The sequence below is a fragment of the Streptopelia decaocto genome (genome assembly GCF_964273445.1).
Source record: "Streptopelia decaocto genome assembly, chromosome: Z".
Classification (NCBI taxonomy): domain Eukaryota; kingdom Metazoa; phylum Chordata; class Aves; order Columbiformes; family Columbidae; genus Streptopelia; species Streptopelia decaocto.
This window is the reverse complement of record NC_138657.1, coordinates 25,310,418-25,326,706: the sequence shown is the minus strand read 5'-3', so window position 1 is coordinate 25,326,706 and position 16,289 is coordinate 25,310,418. Positions and strand designations below refer to the sequence as shown.

At 38.2% G+C, this 16,289-nt stretch overlaps 2 protein-coding genes across 2 annotated transcripts in view; both read left to right on the top strand.

Annotated features, from left to right (window-relative positions):
* The first annotated feature begins 2,143 nt into the window (after nt 1-2,143).
* LOC309451076 (annexin A1) overlaps nt 2,144-16,289 on the top strand; it is an 84,629-nt gene continuing 70,483 nt past the window's right edge. Inside the window, exon 1 of the mRNA XM_082074517.1 lies at nt 2,144-2,163. The gene's annotated coding sequence lies outside the window, so the exon portion shown is untranslated. The remainder of the gene's footprint in view (nt 2,164-16,289) is intronic.
* On the top strand, nt 4,069-15,756 carry LOC309451489 (annexin A1-like; the record flags this gene model as incomplete). Its single annotated transcript, XM_082075178.1, has 12 exons — nt 4,069-4,134; nt 5,307-5,400; nt 6,195-6,289; nt 7,411-7,524; nt 8,135-8,225; nt 9,112-9,191; nt 10,133-10,189; nt 11,579-11,672; nt 12,141-12,236; nt 13,181-13,239; nt 14,226-14,348; nt 15,697-15,756. The coding sequence occupies 12 exons, from the start codon at nt 4,069-4,071 to the stop codon at nt 15,754-15,756; spliced, it is 1,029 nt and encodes a 342-aa protein (XP_081931304.1).

Below are 16,289 nucleotides of genomic sequence, written 5' to 3'. Positions count from 1 at the left end.
ATACAACAACATAATTTTGCAGCAGGTTCAGTCTCTTTTGCCATACAGAGGATTTCTCATCCTGCTTCTTGGTCTCACTGGAAGACATGGCCTAGCTCCAGTCCTTCTAGAACCAGTTGTGACACACCACCAACTCTTCTCATCTTCTTTTTTGTTTGATTTTTTTTTATTTGTCTGTCCAACTGTCTGTTTGCTTGTTTTCACAAGCCTTTCTTCCATTAAGGACACTGAGCTTTCCACTGCTCTCATATATTGTTGTTTGTCTTCTGTGTTCCCTTCTCTTGAATGACACTTATGTTATTAAAGACACCCACAGATTAGCATTATAGACTATATAGGACAGTAAAAAGCTTATGTGTTCCTACTTCTTTGTGTTGTCTCCTTAAGAGTTCCCACTACATGTGCTCTGAGTTCTGCCTTCCCCAGTGATTTCCATTTTCTTGCAATTTCACCTTCATACAGGTCTGTTTTGCTCCTCTATGACTATAGGGAGGATTCGTGTAGCCAGGGTTTCCAAAGCTTTCTTTCCTAGAGGCTTCCTAGATATTTGAGTCCAGATCTTCCTCCTATGAATTACTTTGGCACACAATGATCATGGAGTCTGGGCTTATGCCTGGAAGGCACTCTAAGAAGTTGCAAGAGATTCTGGAAGAATTTCTCAATCTGCATCTCTAAGAAGAATTTCTGTTTTCTTTAAAATAAGTGTCAAAGCTTAAATTCATTCAAGATGAATGGGACTTCTAGTTCCTAAAATGGTGGCATCTTGACATGATTTCATGACTTCACACACAGGTAATCTGCCTGTTTCTAGTACAGCATATGCTATTCTGTTTTGTTTTGGTATATTTTATGTTCACTAGCATTTTACATCTTCTGAATAGCCAAGTTTTGGTTTACCATGAGACTCAGAAAATACACTTCTAGAAATTAATGGAGCTACAGAAAGGTATTTACTGAAAATAAGTGAATAACAAGTATGGGAATGAATCATAGAAGCAAATGCATGTTTGATGAAAGCATGGAGTTCTTGTTGCCAGAAGGTCAATGTTGATTCAGTATTTCCTGAGGTGCTAGCAAAATATTGGCTAATCCATAATGAAAGAGAGAGGCAAATGATAAATATTTGGTGCACTGCAAAACAAATTGCAGTTAATCCCAGTTAGAAAATTCCTAAAAATCATTTTGAATTCCTCGAACTATTTTGAATCAGTATCAAGGCACAAATACCTATTGTTTAATCTTGTCCCTCTTTGCAAGTTTGCAGTGAGGTCCACAGCTGAAATGACATCTGAATGGGAAATAACACATTAACAAAAATAAATCCTTTAACAGAGAAACTATAATAAATATTACACGGTATTGATTATGTGTCATATGAATATCATTTTTTGATTCTTTAAGCTTGAAACTAAAAAAGAAGTTGTGTGTTTAGATTTGAAGCCGTATGCCACCCATGATACAGTATCATAGGAATACCCATGATCACAACCCAACTCTAGATTGACCTATCTCGAATTATTGTCTCCCAAATACACCCCAAATTAAGACGTCTTCAAAGAAGACACAACAATACTACAGGGGAAGCATCCAACTCCGAAACAGATGGAAGGGCTTCTGATCTTTGCCCCAACATACAATAAAATCCTGGCTCATTTTGCTGTCATGTTGTATAGGATGAATTTCATGGGGAAAATCCATCTGCCCACTTCAGTTGTTATCACCTGCCTCAAGAAGCATATTTGGCAAGACCAAATCTGGCAGCTTACCAAAACCAAATCTTATTCTTTTCAGTTTTTACTGATCATTTCTGTTTGTCTCAGCAGAAACAGTACTGCATACTATGTTAACGTTTGTCTCAAAATAGTGACATAAGCAGTATCTGAGAAATGCCATGTCGAGCATCGTCATTTATTGACATTTCCCATCTGAAATGTGCTCCTGCTGTCTCCAGCACATAATTTTGCAGTGACTTTTTGGTGTGGATTTGTGCTTTGTAAACACCCAGATTTAGTTGCTGCAAAGAGCAGCCGATGGTTGGGGTGGTACGAACATGGTGGTTGCTGGGTGGGGTCACTCGTGCAGTGCTATAAAAGCATGACAAGCCCTCAGCTCTCTTACTCCTGACTGGTGCTGCCCTGAAAGGTAGTGTCTGTGAGGAAGAAGGTAAGTTTTTGTAGTTCTTTGCTGCAAACTTTAAGAATTGTATGCTAAATATGTCAAGTGACCTGGTGCAATATTCTGTGGGTTGGATTTGCTGGGAAAAGATGGATGTGAGCAGGAGAAATTCTTTCAGTTTTGGAATGTTTCATGTGCTCAAAAAGGTAAGGACAATTACTGAAAACAAAAGAAAACAAAACAACCAAGAAATAACAACAACAACAACAACAACCAAACAAAGAAACAGAAAAAGCATTAAAGATTGCAGGCAAACATATTTGTAGTTGACTGTTTCCTATGAATCCTCTCTCCTCTATAGTGGACTGCTGTAGAAATGTGCAGAAAAATTTATGTAGTTGGAAAACAAGTGGGCTTTATATGGAAACTTGAAGACGTTGTTAGTTCAACAACAGTTTGCTGGTTTGGGTTGTGAGAGGGGACTTTGCTCAGGAAACTGATGAAAATGAGGCAAAGTAATATATTCAAAACATAAGAGCAAAAGCTTGTAAGTAAGGGCAGTATCATCTGGTGTTTGTTCTGTTAAAATGTTCCACTAAATCTTCCAAGGGTGAGACTGTTTATCTGATTATTATAATGTTATAAAAACATTATAAAAAACATTATCTGATGTTTTTATTCATATTCAGTAGACTCTCCCACCATAAAATTAATTATTGTGTTAGATCTGCTGCCCGATTTTCTGAGAGGGTGTAAAGACCTTAATTTACATCCTCATCCTGGTATCTAGCATTGGACAGTAACCAGAGAGTGTATCTCTGATGCAGCTCAAGGTATGGTTCCATAGGCATGGAAAAATGGTGTTATTTGACACAGACTGTAGTGTAAAAGCTGAGTTTGTGTCTTCAAATATTTTCAATAAATATTGAGTACTTTCTCAAAACTTCTAAAAGTGTGCATATATCCCATTCTAGGGTGCTTATTCTGGGGACTGGGAGCTAGACAGAAGGCACCAGTGCAGTAATTCTTGTGAAGCAACATTGGATCTCAGTTTGGCTTTTCAGTCCAGTTGAAATGTTGGTTGTTCCAATTGGGAATGATAAAGTGCATAAAAACCACTATATTTTTCAAACTGAGAAACTGAAAGTGCTTACTCCCGCTTTCTTTTAAACGAGACCCCTACACATTCCAGTTGAGGAAGTGGAACACACGACCTGGATTATATTTGATTAAAGGGAATAACTGTCAAATAGGCATTCAGTATGGAGTAACGAGAAAGAAGTGTCACACTTGTTTGCAGTATCTTCTGTTTGCACCACTCTGTAGTTACATGCATTTTTTTTCATCCCCCTGTTTATAGGCTTTGTCCTGATCTCAAAAGAGTTAGAAAATATAGAGCAGAAAGCCATCAGTTCTTCCAGTCCTTTTCATGCTACATTAAAATCCTGTTTTGAAAGAATTCATAGCTCCTGGATCTAGGTACTGTTTACAGGAGCTGTTCGCACTTTAGAGTGGCGTAAGTCAAAGCATTGGGAAGAACCTCTACTCTGTCAGGGGCCTGACTGGCTTCCTGGATTCCAGTCTTCTTATTTGTTACTAGCCATAGCTTCTGATAAAGCAGGACACAGTTTTACAGTTTTATGTGACAGGTGGTTTCTTTGCTTTCGTAGCCAACTCAAGCAGAATAAGGTCTTTAGTCCCTCTCAAGAGCTCTTGCCTATTTTCACTTTGATTAAAATGATATATTTATTTACTAGATGGAAAGAGATGCATCTTCATGCTGTTCTATCTCTAATCTACAACTTCTGCAAGTAGATAAGGGTTTAGGGACGTGCAAACAATTGCGGAGCATTGCGTCACCTGCCAAAAGGAAACAAAATTATGGAAAACATTTGTAACTTGATGAAAAATGATTTGACACTTGATGTGTCTCTTCCCAGAAACTCTGTCAACATGGCTGTGGTATCAGAATTTCTGAAACAGGCATGGTTCATGGAAAATCTGGAGCAGGAATGTATTGTAAGTATTTTCGCATTTTGAGAGCATTAATCACGTATTCTTAGAAGTGATTTAAAGGCATAAGCTGGACAAGGTCTTTCACATACATTTTGCTTTATTTTGATTTTTTTTTTTTTTTAATTTTCTGGTATTAACTGTTTAGTTTTGTGATTTTGGTTTTGGTTTGTGGGTTTTGGTTTTTTTTTGGTGGTTGCTGTTGTTTGATTTGTTTCTTTTGTTTTATGTTGGTGGTTTTTATTTTCTTTTTTGTTTGTTACATTGGATGGTTGCTTGGGTTTTTCCTTATTTAAAAAATATCACCGTATATCATAGTAAGGGGAATTTTAGATACGTATTTCATGTAAGAATCCTGGAGCTTTTTATAGCTTCTGTAAAAGATGGTAACCATATGGCACTGGTAAGGTCATGCTACTGGGTTATAGGCTCTATGTAGTAAGTTGATTTGTCATGTTGCTGATTTGGGGCAAGCCACGTAATCTATCATGTAGTGGAATTTATCACCCATAGTCATTCTGAGACCACTTTACGCATTGACTAGGGAGTGCCCATCTAGGAATAAGTTCACCAAAAGCAGCTAGCAGATAATGCCTGTGAAGACAGTGTGGCTTACGTCTGAAATTTCAAAGAAGTTGGGTAACAATTCTCCACTTGCTCGTAGGATGAGACTTGAAACTTCTCCAAGACCTTACATGCAAGAAGGGCTTGTAACCTTAGAGATGAATCAGCTGTGAAGTCCCTTAATGTGACACACAGCCAATTTGCATCAGATGAGCAGGGAAATTAATAGCACTTCATTGGCAGTGCCTGTAGGATTTCATTGTGGTTGCAGAGCCTTTAAAATTTGGACATAATTGCCTACCATGACAGTTACAGAGTATTTTTCCATGGAAACCAACTTTCCTGTGGAAACCAACTCTTCAGGTGCCTAAAACAATATAGGAAGTACTTTCAGTTTAATGTAAAAGGTGTGAAGGGAATACATACATCCTAAGCATATCCATTACTGAGCCTGTTTAGTTCTCTGCAGTTACAAAGCTGTGTGTGTTTCTTCACACTCCTATAACAGGCAATCCCAAATATGTGGTTTGCTTAGGCCTTTAAAAGTGCTTCTTTGCAAAACTGTTCTTTGGAATGAGCACTAATTATTTTTCTTTCTTTTTTTCCCTCTGCAGAAATGTACACAATGTGTCCATGGAGTACCACAACAGACTAACTTTGATCCATCAGCTGATGTTGTTGCTTTGGAGAAAGCTATGACTGCAAAGGGTAAGAGGACTAACTACTGAACCTGCTACATTAGGACTCTTCCATAGGAAAAGTCAAGAATTGTGCAGAATAAAATATCAGAGCGTGAGACAATGGCAAGCAGGACATTTGCCTCTGTTGTCCAGCGCTTGGTAATGCAGTCAGTTATGCCATTCGGTAAAGAATCTCAACTCTTTGACATCCTGATGCTGTGTTACAATTTCAAACCTTAATACTATCTTAGAGTTCTGAAATATGTTGAAGGAAGGGCTGTAAATATTTAATTTCTAGAGAATCACTCCATACTATAACATACCATACTCATAGGTTTTTATTTGATTTGAATGAAATGCCTGCTGGAGGCAGGGGATACGCTGATAATGCAGCAAATGCTTCTATTGTGCTTCTCTCTTGTAATGAAAATCTCACTTGGCACTTGCCTGTAATTTGAAACCTTTTCCAGTTCAAAGTCCTGAGATTAATTGAGTATGCCTTCTAACTTTTTTTTTTTTCATTTCCTCTATAGTGTGAGTACTGCACTCAGAACACTTTAAGACTTCCTATATGAAACTGTAGAATCATAGTTTTCTGTGTTCTATGGGAATGTATTTGTTGGATTACTTCACTAAATCACTAATTGTAAGTCAGTAGGTGATTAGTTTCTCCTTTGATTAAGCTTTAGTGTGTCAAGAAAACCAAATATGACGTAAAGTAAATGATAAAATGGAAAAATTATTATTTGGCTAAAGGACGCTCTAGAGACCACTATAATAATTGCAGTGCCTTAGACATGTTGCTTTTTTGGTGACTCATAGGTGTGGATGAAGCCACCATCATTGACATCATGACTACAAGATCAAATGCTCAGCGTCAGCAGATCAAAGCTGCCTATCACAAGGCTAAAGGAAAGGTAAAGTATATTCAAGCCAAGCTTAAATTTGCACCCAGAATATCAATGTTGCTGCTGGCTCAGATGGCACCTATAGCTTCGGTTTCATACAACCAAAAGTCACAGTCCTCTGCCTTCCGTAGTTTGTGAAAACCATGCCAAAATTATAATAGCCTGCAATTTTATTGCCAGTGCTGAGCCTTTGAAAACAGCAGCCACTCTTTGGAAATAAAAACAGATTTTGAAATTCTGACTTTTCATCTTTCTGAATGCCCTGGGGATCCTTTAATTCACGACTTGACTGATAATGCCAAGATTTCAGCACTACCTGGGAGACAGCCTGCTGGGAGAATGGGAGAAATGGATAAGGGGACTTGGAGGCATCTCTCTGACTATTTAAGTCCAGAAAAAAAATTAAACAGGACAGGAAAGCTGTAGGACCAAAACTCTGTTCCACAAGTATACCCACACTGGTGTAGGGATGGGTGTACAGGAGGTATGCGCATGTTTCTAGAAATGGTCTAAATTGTAAATTGCTTTCAATTTTCTCCTTCTTTCTTTATTGTTTTTGTTTGTTTGTTTGTTTGTTTTTTGTTGTTGTTTTGTTTTTGTTTTTTTTTTTTGTTTTGTTTTTCTTTTTGTTTTAATCCCTAAATTACGGTCAAATTAGAACGAAGAAAGCCCAAATCTTAACATCAGGACTTGCAGATTTGAATAGGAGGATATGATAATACATCCCTGGTTTCCACTACAAATTCTGCACCCTCTAGGCAATAACTGGGTGAATTAAAATGGTATCCAGATAAGCAAGTCAGTCATAATCATAACAGCAATATAGTAATTCCTTCTCTTGAAAAAAAAAAGCCTATTCTGAGTCTTCTTCTGATGCGTGAATGAGAGAACGTGGCTGAACTGACTGTGTGAAAACTCTCCCGAGTACTTACTGAAAAACCCTGACACTTTGACTACCACAAAGGAGACCAATGAAAAACAAGTAGGGCTTCACCATTCTTTCTAGTAGCTAAAGGAATGATGTAGGTTAAGAATCCTCAAAGATTAGACCCGATGTTTGGACTGTAGCTGAACAGCAGCTTTTTACCCTTCTCTCTAGCTTAGTGTGTTCCTTATGCTTCCTGTCACAGAGTCTGGAAGAAGCCATGAAACAAGTTCTGAAAAGCCACCTGGAAGACGTTGTTGTGGCTCTGCTCAAAACTCCTGCTCAGTTTGATGCTGAAGAATTAAGAGCCTGTATGAAGGTAAGTCAAAAGCTTCTGAGAAAAACTCTCCTGAAGAGTATAAATAATGTCAGGGCCTGTGAGGGACACTGGACTTGGATTTTAAAGCTTGTGTCTTGTTTTCATTTGAACCCCCTTTTGTAAAATAAATCTATACCTGTAAACCAGGTTCTCAGAACCATATCCAGCAATCTCCATTTAATTTCAGGCTTGGAGGAGATTGGCTGCAAATAGTATTCTGTTCTGAGAATGAACTCTTTCTGCCTTCTGAAAACTGGTTGCAGACCCCATGGTCGAAAGTCCTAGTGTTAACATACGTTTACGTTTGAGAAAACAAAAAGGGAAAGGGAATATTTTTCTTTGTAAGCTTTACATTCATATCTTTGATGTGCACTGTTGGTCCCTTTAGTGCTTCTTTTGGGTGCCAGTGACATGAGATGTGATATGTAATTAATTCTAAAAGAGCTGCCATCACAACAATGTATGGAAGCACAGTGTTCGTCATTTTTCTTTCTTGTTCCACACGGGGACTTCAAAGCCAAGTCCTTGATTTTCTTCTTATTTCTGATCTTCTAAATGTTAAGTTTGTGGTATAAAATAGCATTTCTAAAAATTCAACCATGTTTATCAGGGGCTTGGAACTGATGAAGATACCTTAATTGAGATTCTGGCCTCAAGAGACAACAAAGAGATCAGAGAAGCCTGCAGATACTATAAAGAAGGTAATACAGAGCAAGAAAGGAGTATCTTGATACAGTTGCAGGGGATGGAGGTCATACTGACTTTTTTTCTGGCTTATGTAGATCCCAATTCAGAAAGAGAAGGCACATCATCAGCTCCAGAACTGCAACTGTCTCATGGAATGGGCCATGCATTTAGGCGCCTTCTAGGATGCAAAAAAAATCCAAATGCTTTTCTTTTCTTGTAAAATAGCCTTGGTTGATCTCTGCTTGATTTAAAAAAAAAAAAAAAAAAAAGGTGACATTCATGGTAGGAGCAACCAGTGAAGTAAAGTCGGACAACCTTTGAAGAGATAACTAACACAGAATGTGGTATCTCTCATCTGTGTTGAGTTTCCTGCCACAAGTCAGTGTCGGCTACTTAAACGGTGGTTTCTGAGACAGTGGGCTAATTTTTCCCAGAGGCTGCCTCTCAAATAGTCTCAGTTAGAAGCCAAAAGTAATGCTTGAATTTTCCAGAAGAGTCGTGTGCTTAAGTTCAGTGTTGGTGAGAGTGAAAGACAAGCGGTTCAGAAATAATTTCAAAACCTTCGTTTGTGCTTCACAAGCAAAAGCTCAAGATAATGCCACCCACAAGACCTTAGAGGAGGACTTTGTTAGCAGATTTTGCATTTAGCCTCCAATTTCACAACACGTCTGAGGGCTTAGAGGACATGTGACAAATATATATTGTCTCTCAAAGCTAAATGAGAGAAAGTAAGAAAACTGCATGGCTAGTGGGCCATTACTAAGTGGGAAACAAAGAAAAGGCTGAAAAAATCAGACAATCACAGAATGGTTTCATTTGGAAGAGGCCTTTAGTGATCATCTAGTCAACCTAGTTGATAATTTTAAAATGAACCACAAACCCTTTTTGGTTTGATTTCAGTACTGAAGAGAGACCTGACACAAGACATTATCTCTGACACATCGGGAGACTTTCAGAGAGCTTTGGTTGCTCTTGCCAAGGTATGCTGTGCTTAAGTTTTTTGAGTGATGTTACTCATAATAAAAAATGAACGTTGTTATAACTATAGTAGAGAAGGCACACAACAGCTAAGCGCTCAGGTAACATCTATTTCCTTGCATTGTTTTTAATTTACATGTCTTAGACCATGTGTTACTGTTCTTAACCAAGCGATGATGAGCTTTTATCTCAAATGCAATACAAAAAACAGTGATGTTTATCAGCGTTTATTAGTTATGCTTTTAAGACTCTTGTGTGTGTGTGTGCGCATGTAGTAACCGTTAAGAATGTGAAAAAACAACGGGGATGAAGCTCTGTCAATAGACTAGAAAGAGAAAAAGAAGAAGTACTTTCAATTACAGACTCAAGGCTTTTGGCTTGCTGCTAAGATATGCTTCTAGTAGTTAGATACTGTGACAGGGAGCAAACAAGTCTTGTGTGAATTTGTTCAAAATCAGAGGACTCTAAACACTGGAGCTGCCCAATAAAAAAACCTTTTAAAATCCATTAAAAATGGATTCCATGATTCTTGAGTACATGTCTATGAAGCCTGTACATGTGCAGAGGAGACTATTTGGATACGTCCACATGCATCATTTTGATTTTCAGGTTTTGTTTTCAAAACAACGAGAAAGGAGTCTATTGAATTGCCAGCAGCCAGGAAATCACAGTTTCCAAACCCTAAGCTGCACAATGAGAAGCAATACTTCCTGCGGACTTTAATGTAGGACTTCAGAAATAGGTTGCTGATGGCCTTAGAATGTGAACTCTGCTAAAAAAATACACCTTTATTCACAGAATGGTTGATGTAACTGTATCTACCTGCAATTATGTCCCGAGTTATGTACGAGGATGGTAGGGCAGAACTCTAAAATGCTGAGTTGAGATTAACTGGATGATTGTGAGAACAAATTAAATTATTTTTTTTTTGTTGTTTATATAGGCTGACCGATGTGAAAATCCTCATGTGAATGATGAGCTTGCTGAAAATGATGCCAGGGTAAGATCACACTTGGCACTCTTCAGAGCGTCTTTCTTCATCTGACTTACTTGAGACTACAAACTCTGGCTGCAAATGTCCTGCCTGCATCTGTGCATTCTGTATCTAACAGAGATTTATGCACTCTGTAGCAATCTTTTCTGAGGGGACACTACAGGGTGTTTCAAGAAGATGGACTCAATTTGATATCTATTTGCTTTGAAATTGTGTTCATCTTTTGAAACACCCTGTATTTTACAATGTTTGAGTAAGCTTTGATATCTGAAGAAAATGAAATTTTCATCCTAATATCTAGCTCCAGAAACATTTCTGCAAAACCTCTTCTAGGTCATGTAAAGCATCATTTAATAGAGGGGCTAAGGTGTGCTCAAGTATAGGCGGAACCAGCTACCATGCCTTGACCAACATGAATTCTATATGTATGGTGTGTATAACTATAGTTTCGAAGGGATGAAGCTTTCAAGATTATTGGGTAACGCTCACAGTATTTTCTAAATAATTCTAAAATAAGTCACTGATCTTTCCCTTATTCCTTCCACCATTAGTGTGACTATTTTTGGTGAAATCTTGGTAAACCTTCGTAGTATTTCCTGAGTTTTCAACTGTGAAATCTTACATCACTGTTACAATACAAATGTAGATTGACTTTAAAACTATATTATTTTTAAAATCTGACCAAGAAAAGGCCACTGAGCAATACTGCTTTTATTCCTGCTACAGAAGGAGTTTAGTTTTGTCATCAGCCCTAGAAATTAAAGTTCAGTAATTTACTACTCTGCCCAAGCTCAAAATTTCAATACTATTGCTCTTGGTAGAGAGAGAGTATTGTTACATCTTCTTTGCTGCTCTGAGGAGGTCTTCAGTTATTACTTCAAGAGAGGTTTGAGGACCTGAGGAAAAGGAAGGAGACTGATTTGGTTCTTGCTTTCCATTAATTCCCTCCCGGAAAGACAAGGAGTGCTTGGTGCTTAGGCTGCTCTTTCATAGTTGTCCAGTAATATATCAGAGGTAATTTTGTTTGTCCGAAGAAAGCCTACTAGTCCCAAACACCCATGCAGACTGGAAGCATACCAAAATATATGAAAATTATCTTCATCCAAGAACGTAATATATCCAAGAGACCTAGATGGTGGTTGTTAAAGTCAAAAGGTAGGTTTTGCAGCTGCATAGTGCTGTCTAGGTAGAGTTATGACACAAGCAAAATACTACTTGATGGAGCTAGAGTTAGTTTGAGGATCTGCGGGGTTTTGTTATGGGTTCCATCAAAGGCTTGAGTTCATTACTGACAAGAAATGGCTGCTTTTGGCTCGTAGTCTCAGAAGTACAGTATTTCTGTTCATGCTTCACTATGCTGATGTTAAATTTACCACTTTCATTTCTTTATGACAGGCCTTGTATGAAGCAGGAGAGCAAATGAAAGGGACAGATATTAATGTGTTTGTTACTGTTCTTACTGCAAGAAGTTACCCACATCTCCGAAGGGGTAGGTTGGAAGAAACTTTTTGTTTTTACAGAGGTTGTATTTTGAATATGGCCTACTCATGAACTCAGGGAAGATACAGATTATCAAGACATGACTCTGACTGCTGTTTTTTGTAACAGGACACATGGTTGCTAACTAATGGTGCAGCTGGTAGCTTGGCTGTTCTTTCTATACTGGTGATGAACCATATCATTTAGGTTGTTAACAAAACTGTTTGGATGAGGTCTCACAGAGCTAGTGAACACAAGGCCAAAGGATCAATGTGGTGGGGGTTCTATATGTTCCCCACATGGTACTGCTCCTCGGCCAGTTTGCCCTGGGTGGGGATGTATCATCTAATGTCGTAGGGTCCTGCTGAGTCACTGGACCACCTCTCTCCCTACCAGTGAGGGCAGAATAAGGCAGAGGCAATGCAGAGAGAACACTGTATTTTCATCACTGCTCATGGAGTTTTCTTCCCTCATTTAGTCTTTCAGAAGTACACCAAATACAGCAAGCATGACATGAACAAGGTAGTGGATATGGAGATGAAGGGTGATATTGAGAAATGCCTGACTGCCCTTGGTAAGTGGTTCTGCAGATTGTAAACTAGTAGATATACTGACCGTACGATAACCTATTTTTTACTTCCATCACAATTGCTCTGATAGGAAGCCATTCTGACCTTATCGTGTTTCACTGAGAAATTTGCTGAATTATACTTCGGAAAGTCTAGTCTGAGGATAGTGATTTATTTCAGTTATTTTGAGTCAGTTCAAGTTGATGAATGACCAGAAACATCTCTCCTGATACAGAGAAAGCTCTTGTAAGAACAGATGTGTCATCAACATAGGAAGACCCTTACAGGAAGTCAATATGCCAAAAAGAGCTGTCAGAAGAACCACAATATGTATCAAAGATCCAAATGTGTTCAAGATGTCTTCAGAAAAATAAAGCCAGACCTCCTCTGAATTTTATTCAAAGATATTTAAAATAGACAATTATTAAAAATATAACAAATTTCCTTCTGTAAGGTTGTTCTAGAAAACACTCTTAGAAGGTTTGGAATATAGCTATATATGAAGGCCATCGTCCTCATGGACAATAAAGTGAGGCAGTCACTCACTTAAGTCCCTCTTACCGGTAGACTAGGGATTGAATCAGAAGCCAGACACTCATTTTGTTTTCAGTTTTTGTATCACAGTCAGGGGAGCTTTGGATTAAAGAATCAGTCCCATCAGATGCCTCTAAACACCACAAGTGAAGAGCAAGTATTCAGTGTAACTTGCTTTACAGAACACCAGATCTGAACCTCCAGCTCTGTTTTCATTTCCTTCTTCTTGGGAACTGCAACTAGGGAGCACAGTCTTGCAATTTTTCTCCCATTACTGAATTATTTTCAGAATAGATAGAGGAAAGGAATATTTTGAAGACAGGGAACAAAGAAAGAGATAAATAGGATATTCTTTGCCTTTTGTTACTCATTACATGTATCAGAGGTGTGACATTGTCTCATTGTTTCATTACAGTGAAGTGTGCCACAAGCAAACCAGCTTTCTTTGCTGAGAAACTCCACATGGCAATGAAGGTAACCCAGAGAGAGAACTTCCCCTTGTAAAGATGGGGTGCTTTGTAAGCTGAAAAATAACCAGCTATCTAGAGATCTCTAAGCTCTTTATGTGATAAAACAGGACTGCAGAAGGAATTTCAGTGTTTTCTGCTCTCTCTTTCTGTTATTTCCTTTGAAACCTCTGCATGTCTTTCCGTAGGAGCAGCTGTCTGTTTGATATAGTGTATTCAGGGAGGCATCTGTCCATCCATGCATTTATCTTTTACTCTAGACAGTGACAGAAAGCCAACAGGAACTTTTCTATGAAACCACAAAAATACAAGTGAAAATTAAATAGGAAAGCACTTACAGGTCAGGACAGGAGCGCAGTAGAAGCCTGATCTTTGGCAAGCCATCCATGGTCCTTCTGGAAAATTTGGAACCTGGGCTGAGTGAGTCAGGTGGAGATCCTGAAATGCTCTAGTATACTCCTGTGACTTGGCTAGGAGCGCTGTGAGTTCATTGCCCTCCTAAAAAAATATTGAAAAGGCAGGGAAGTCTAGATTGTGTATAGCACCTAGAAAGCACCTGAAACAGTTTAGCAGACAGGTACTTTCATAACTCCAGTGAATTGGTTAGGAACGGTAGATGAAAAAAAATGGGTGAATCTTTATGAAAATAAGGTTCATCACACACCTAAGAAAAATTTAAAAGGCGGTGAAATCTAAGTTGACTCTGGCATATAGCAAGCACTGTGAAGAATGTATCTCTTGCTAGAAAACAGCTAAAGAAATGCTTAGAAAGGAAATCCAGGAGTGGAGGTAGGCTGCCAGAAGTGAATTGTGCTCAGAGGGAACAGAAGGGGGATATGAGAGGACTCCCTTCTGAGAGATGTTAAGGGAATAGGATGTGGGCTGTGTACACCCACAAAGAAATCTCATGGATTAACACACAGAACTTGCTTTAATATATTTCAAAGACAGAAATACTTTTTAACTTTTTTTTTTTCTTTTCCTTTTACGTAGGGCTGTGGGACACGGCACAAAGACCTCATCAGAATCATGGTTTCACGCCATGAAGTGGATATGAATGAGATCAAAGGCTATTACAAGAAGATGTATGGCATTTCTCTCTGCCAAGCCATTATGGTAGGTTTCCTCTCAGGTGATGTATGAAATACAGGACTAGTAAATTATTTGGGAAGCTCAGTAGGAGTTTGTTAATTCTTCTGCTTCTCAGTCACCAAGTCCTCCTGAGTAACTCATTGTAGCTGAGTAACCCAGGTGCTCCATGATTGGCATTGCAAGGGCAATGTTTTTGTCACCAAATCTATAGCAATATCTTGTGCCACGTGTCTCAGAATATCGTCTTATCATCTTCTTGTGCTGGGGCAGAGAAAAAGTACATTGGCACAAGAGTGGAGATGACTACACTAAGAGCTCTGTGGGAGATAGTTGGTACAACTGCCTATTGGCTTTTAACACTTGAGGTAATCCTAGAAATACCTTGTTAACTTAAGAGTTATGACACCTGCTTTCCAGGTGATTTAAGTAAAACCTCCTTCTTAAAGGAGACAGAACACCCAAAGTATTTTCCAGAAAATTTAAGCCAGTGAGGGACAAGAAGGAAGCTAAACTTCCAAAGCAGATTGGTGGAAGATAGTGTATAACGTTAAAAAATGAAACAAAACTAAATAAACACCTCGTTTAGAGTAGAAACATACTGCCCACGTACGTCAAAATACCTCTTTAACTTTTATCGCTGTCTGCTACTTTTTCAGGTAGGTGCCAAAGATAGCTCTTAGTCTTCCACCAGTAGTGTGTGTGTGCTGTGTCATTTGATATGCAATCACATCACCTCAGCATATTCTAAAGTCTTTATTACATCTAAATGCCTTGAGGCATAGATTTGCTACACTAAACAATTCTTATGTCTCAGAAAAGTAAACTCAAATTCGAGAAAAACAGCATGTGTAATAAGTTCAATGCATACTTAATGCATATCATGCATGTTACTTCTGAGCTGAACCAGCAATCCTATGCTGAATCAGCTATTATCGTTGGATTAGTCTGAGTTTGAGATAATCCTACATACAAGGTGTATAGTGTTTAATATTAACAAACATTGGACAACACTGATAAAGGAACGTATTTTCACTTTACCTAGAGAAGAAACCATATGCTCCTCAGTGGACAGAAATCTTCTCTGCTTCTCGTCTTTATTTATGCAACGAGGCCTCCCAGGATTTTGACTTGCGTGGCCTACCTCTGTTCCACTCTGGAAATGTGTATGTTTATTCCTAGGTCATAGGAATAATTTCAATCAGGGTACATGGTTCAAGCTCAGTCTGTGGCTAACACATATGTATTATCGAGTGATTAATTTATGCAGGTGAAGGCTCCATGGTTAGTACATGTATATGGAATGCTTACTGACATTTATTTCACTTGAGACCGTTATCCTAACCATTGTGGGGTTTTGTGTTTAAATTGACAGGATGAACTCAAAGGGGATTATGAAACGATCCTGGTGGCTTTATGTGGATGCGATAACTAAGGTTCCTGTTCCTGCAATACACTCAAGCTCTGTTAAAGAAATTCTTCATATATGCCTCAACTCTCTTCATAAAACACAGGTTTTACAAACTGAGGTTTAATATATCTTCTTGTCATTACGTATTCAAAGTGAAAAAATTACCTGAGGTTTCTATGTGCTTGAGAAATCAAGAAAAGTTAAAGATTTCCTCTATGCAAAGCAAATAAACTTTCAAAAATACAATTAACCCATGTGTATGTTTGTATGTCTTTTGTTGTTCCTCTGCATATATGAAGGAGGCAAAAGTCAGTAAATAACTTAAACAGTCACCATGGAATGTGGCAATTTCACACAGTATAGCTGAGCCTATGCCTTTCCATTTCACTTCAGCTAGGCTTTATGTAAACCAGATGTAATAAAAATAACTAAAAATAAGTTATTTAAAAAATGAATTTTATGAAACAGCTAACAATATCTCCATCATTCTCTTTTTCATTTAATTTCCAGAGGAAATAAATCTGTTATGTTTGGTACATAAAGGAAAACAAAAGGAA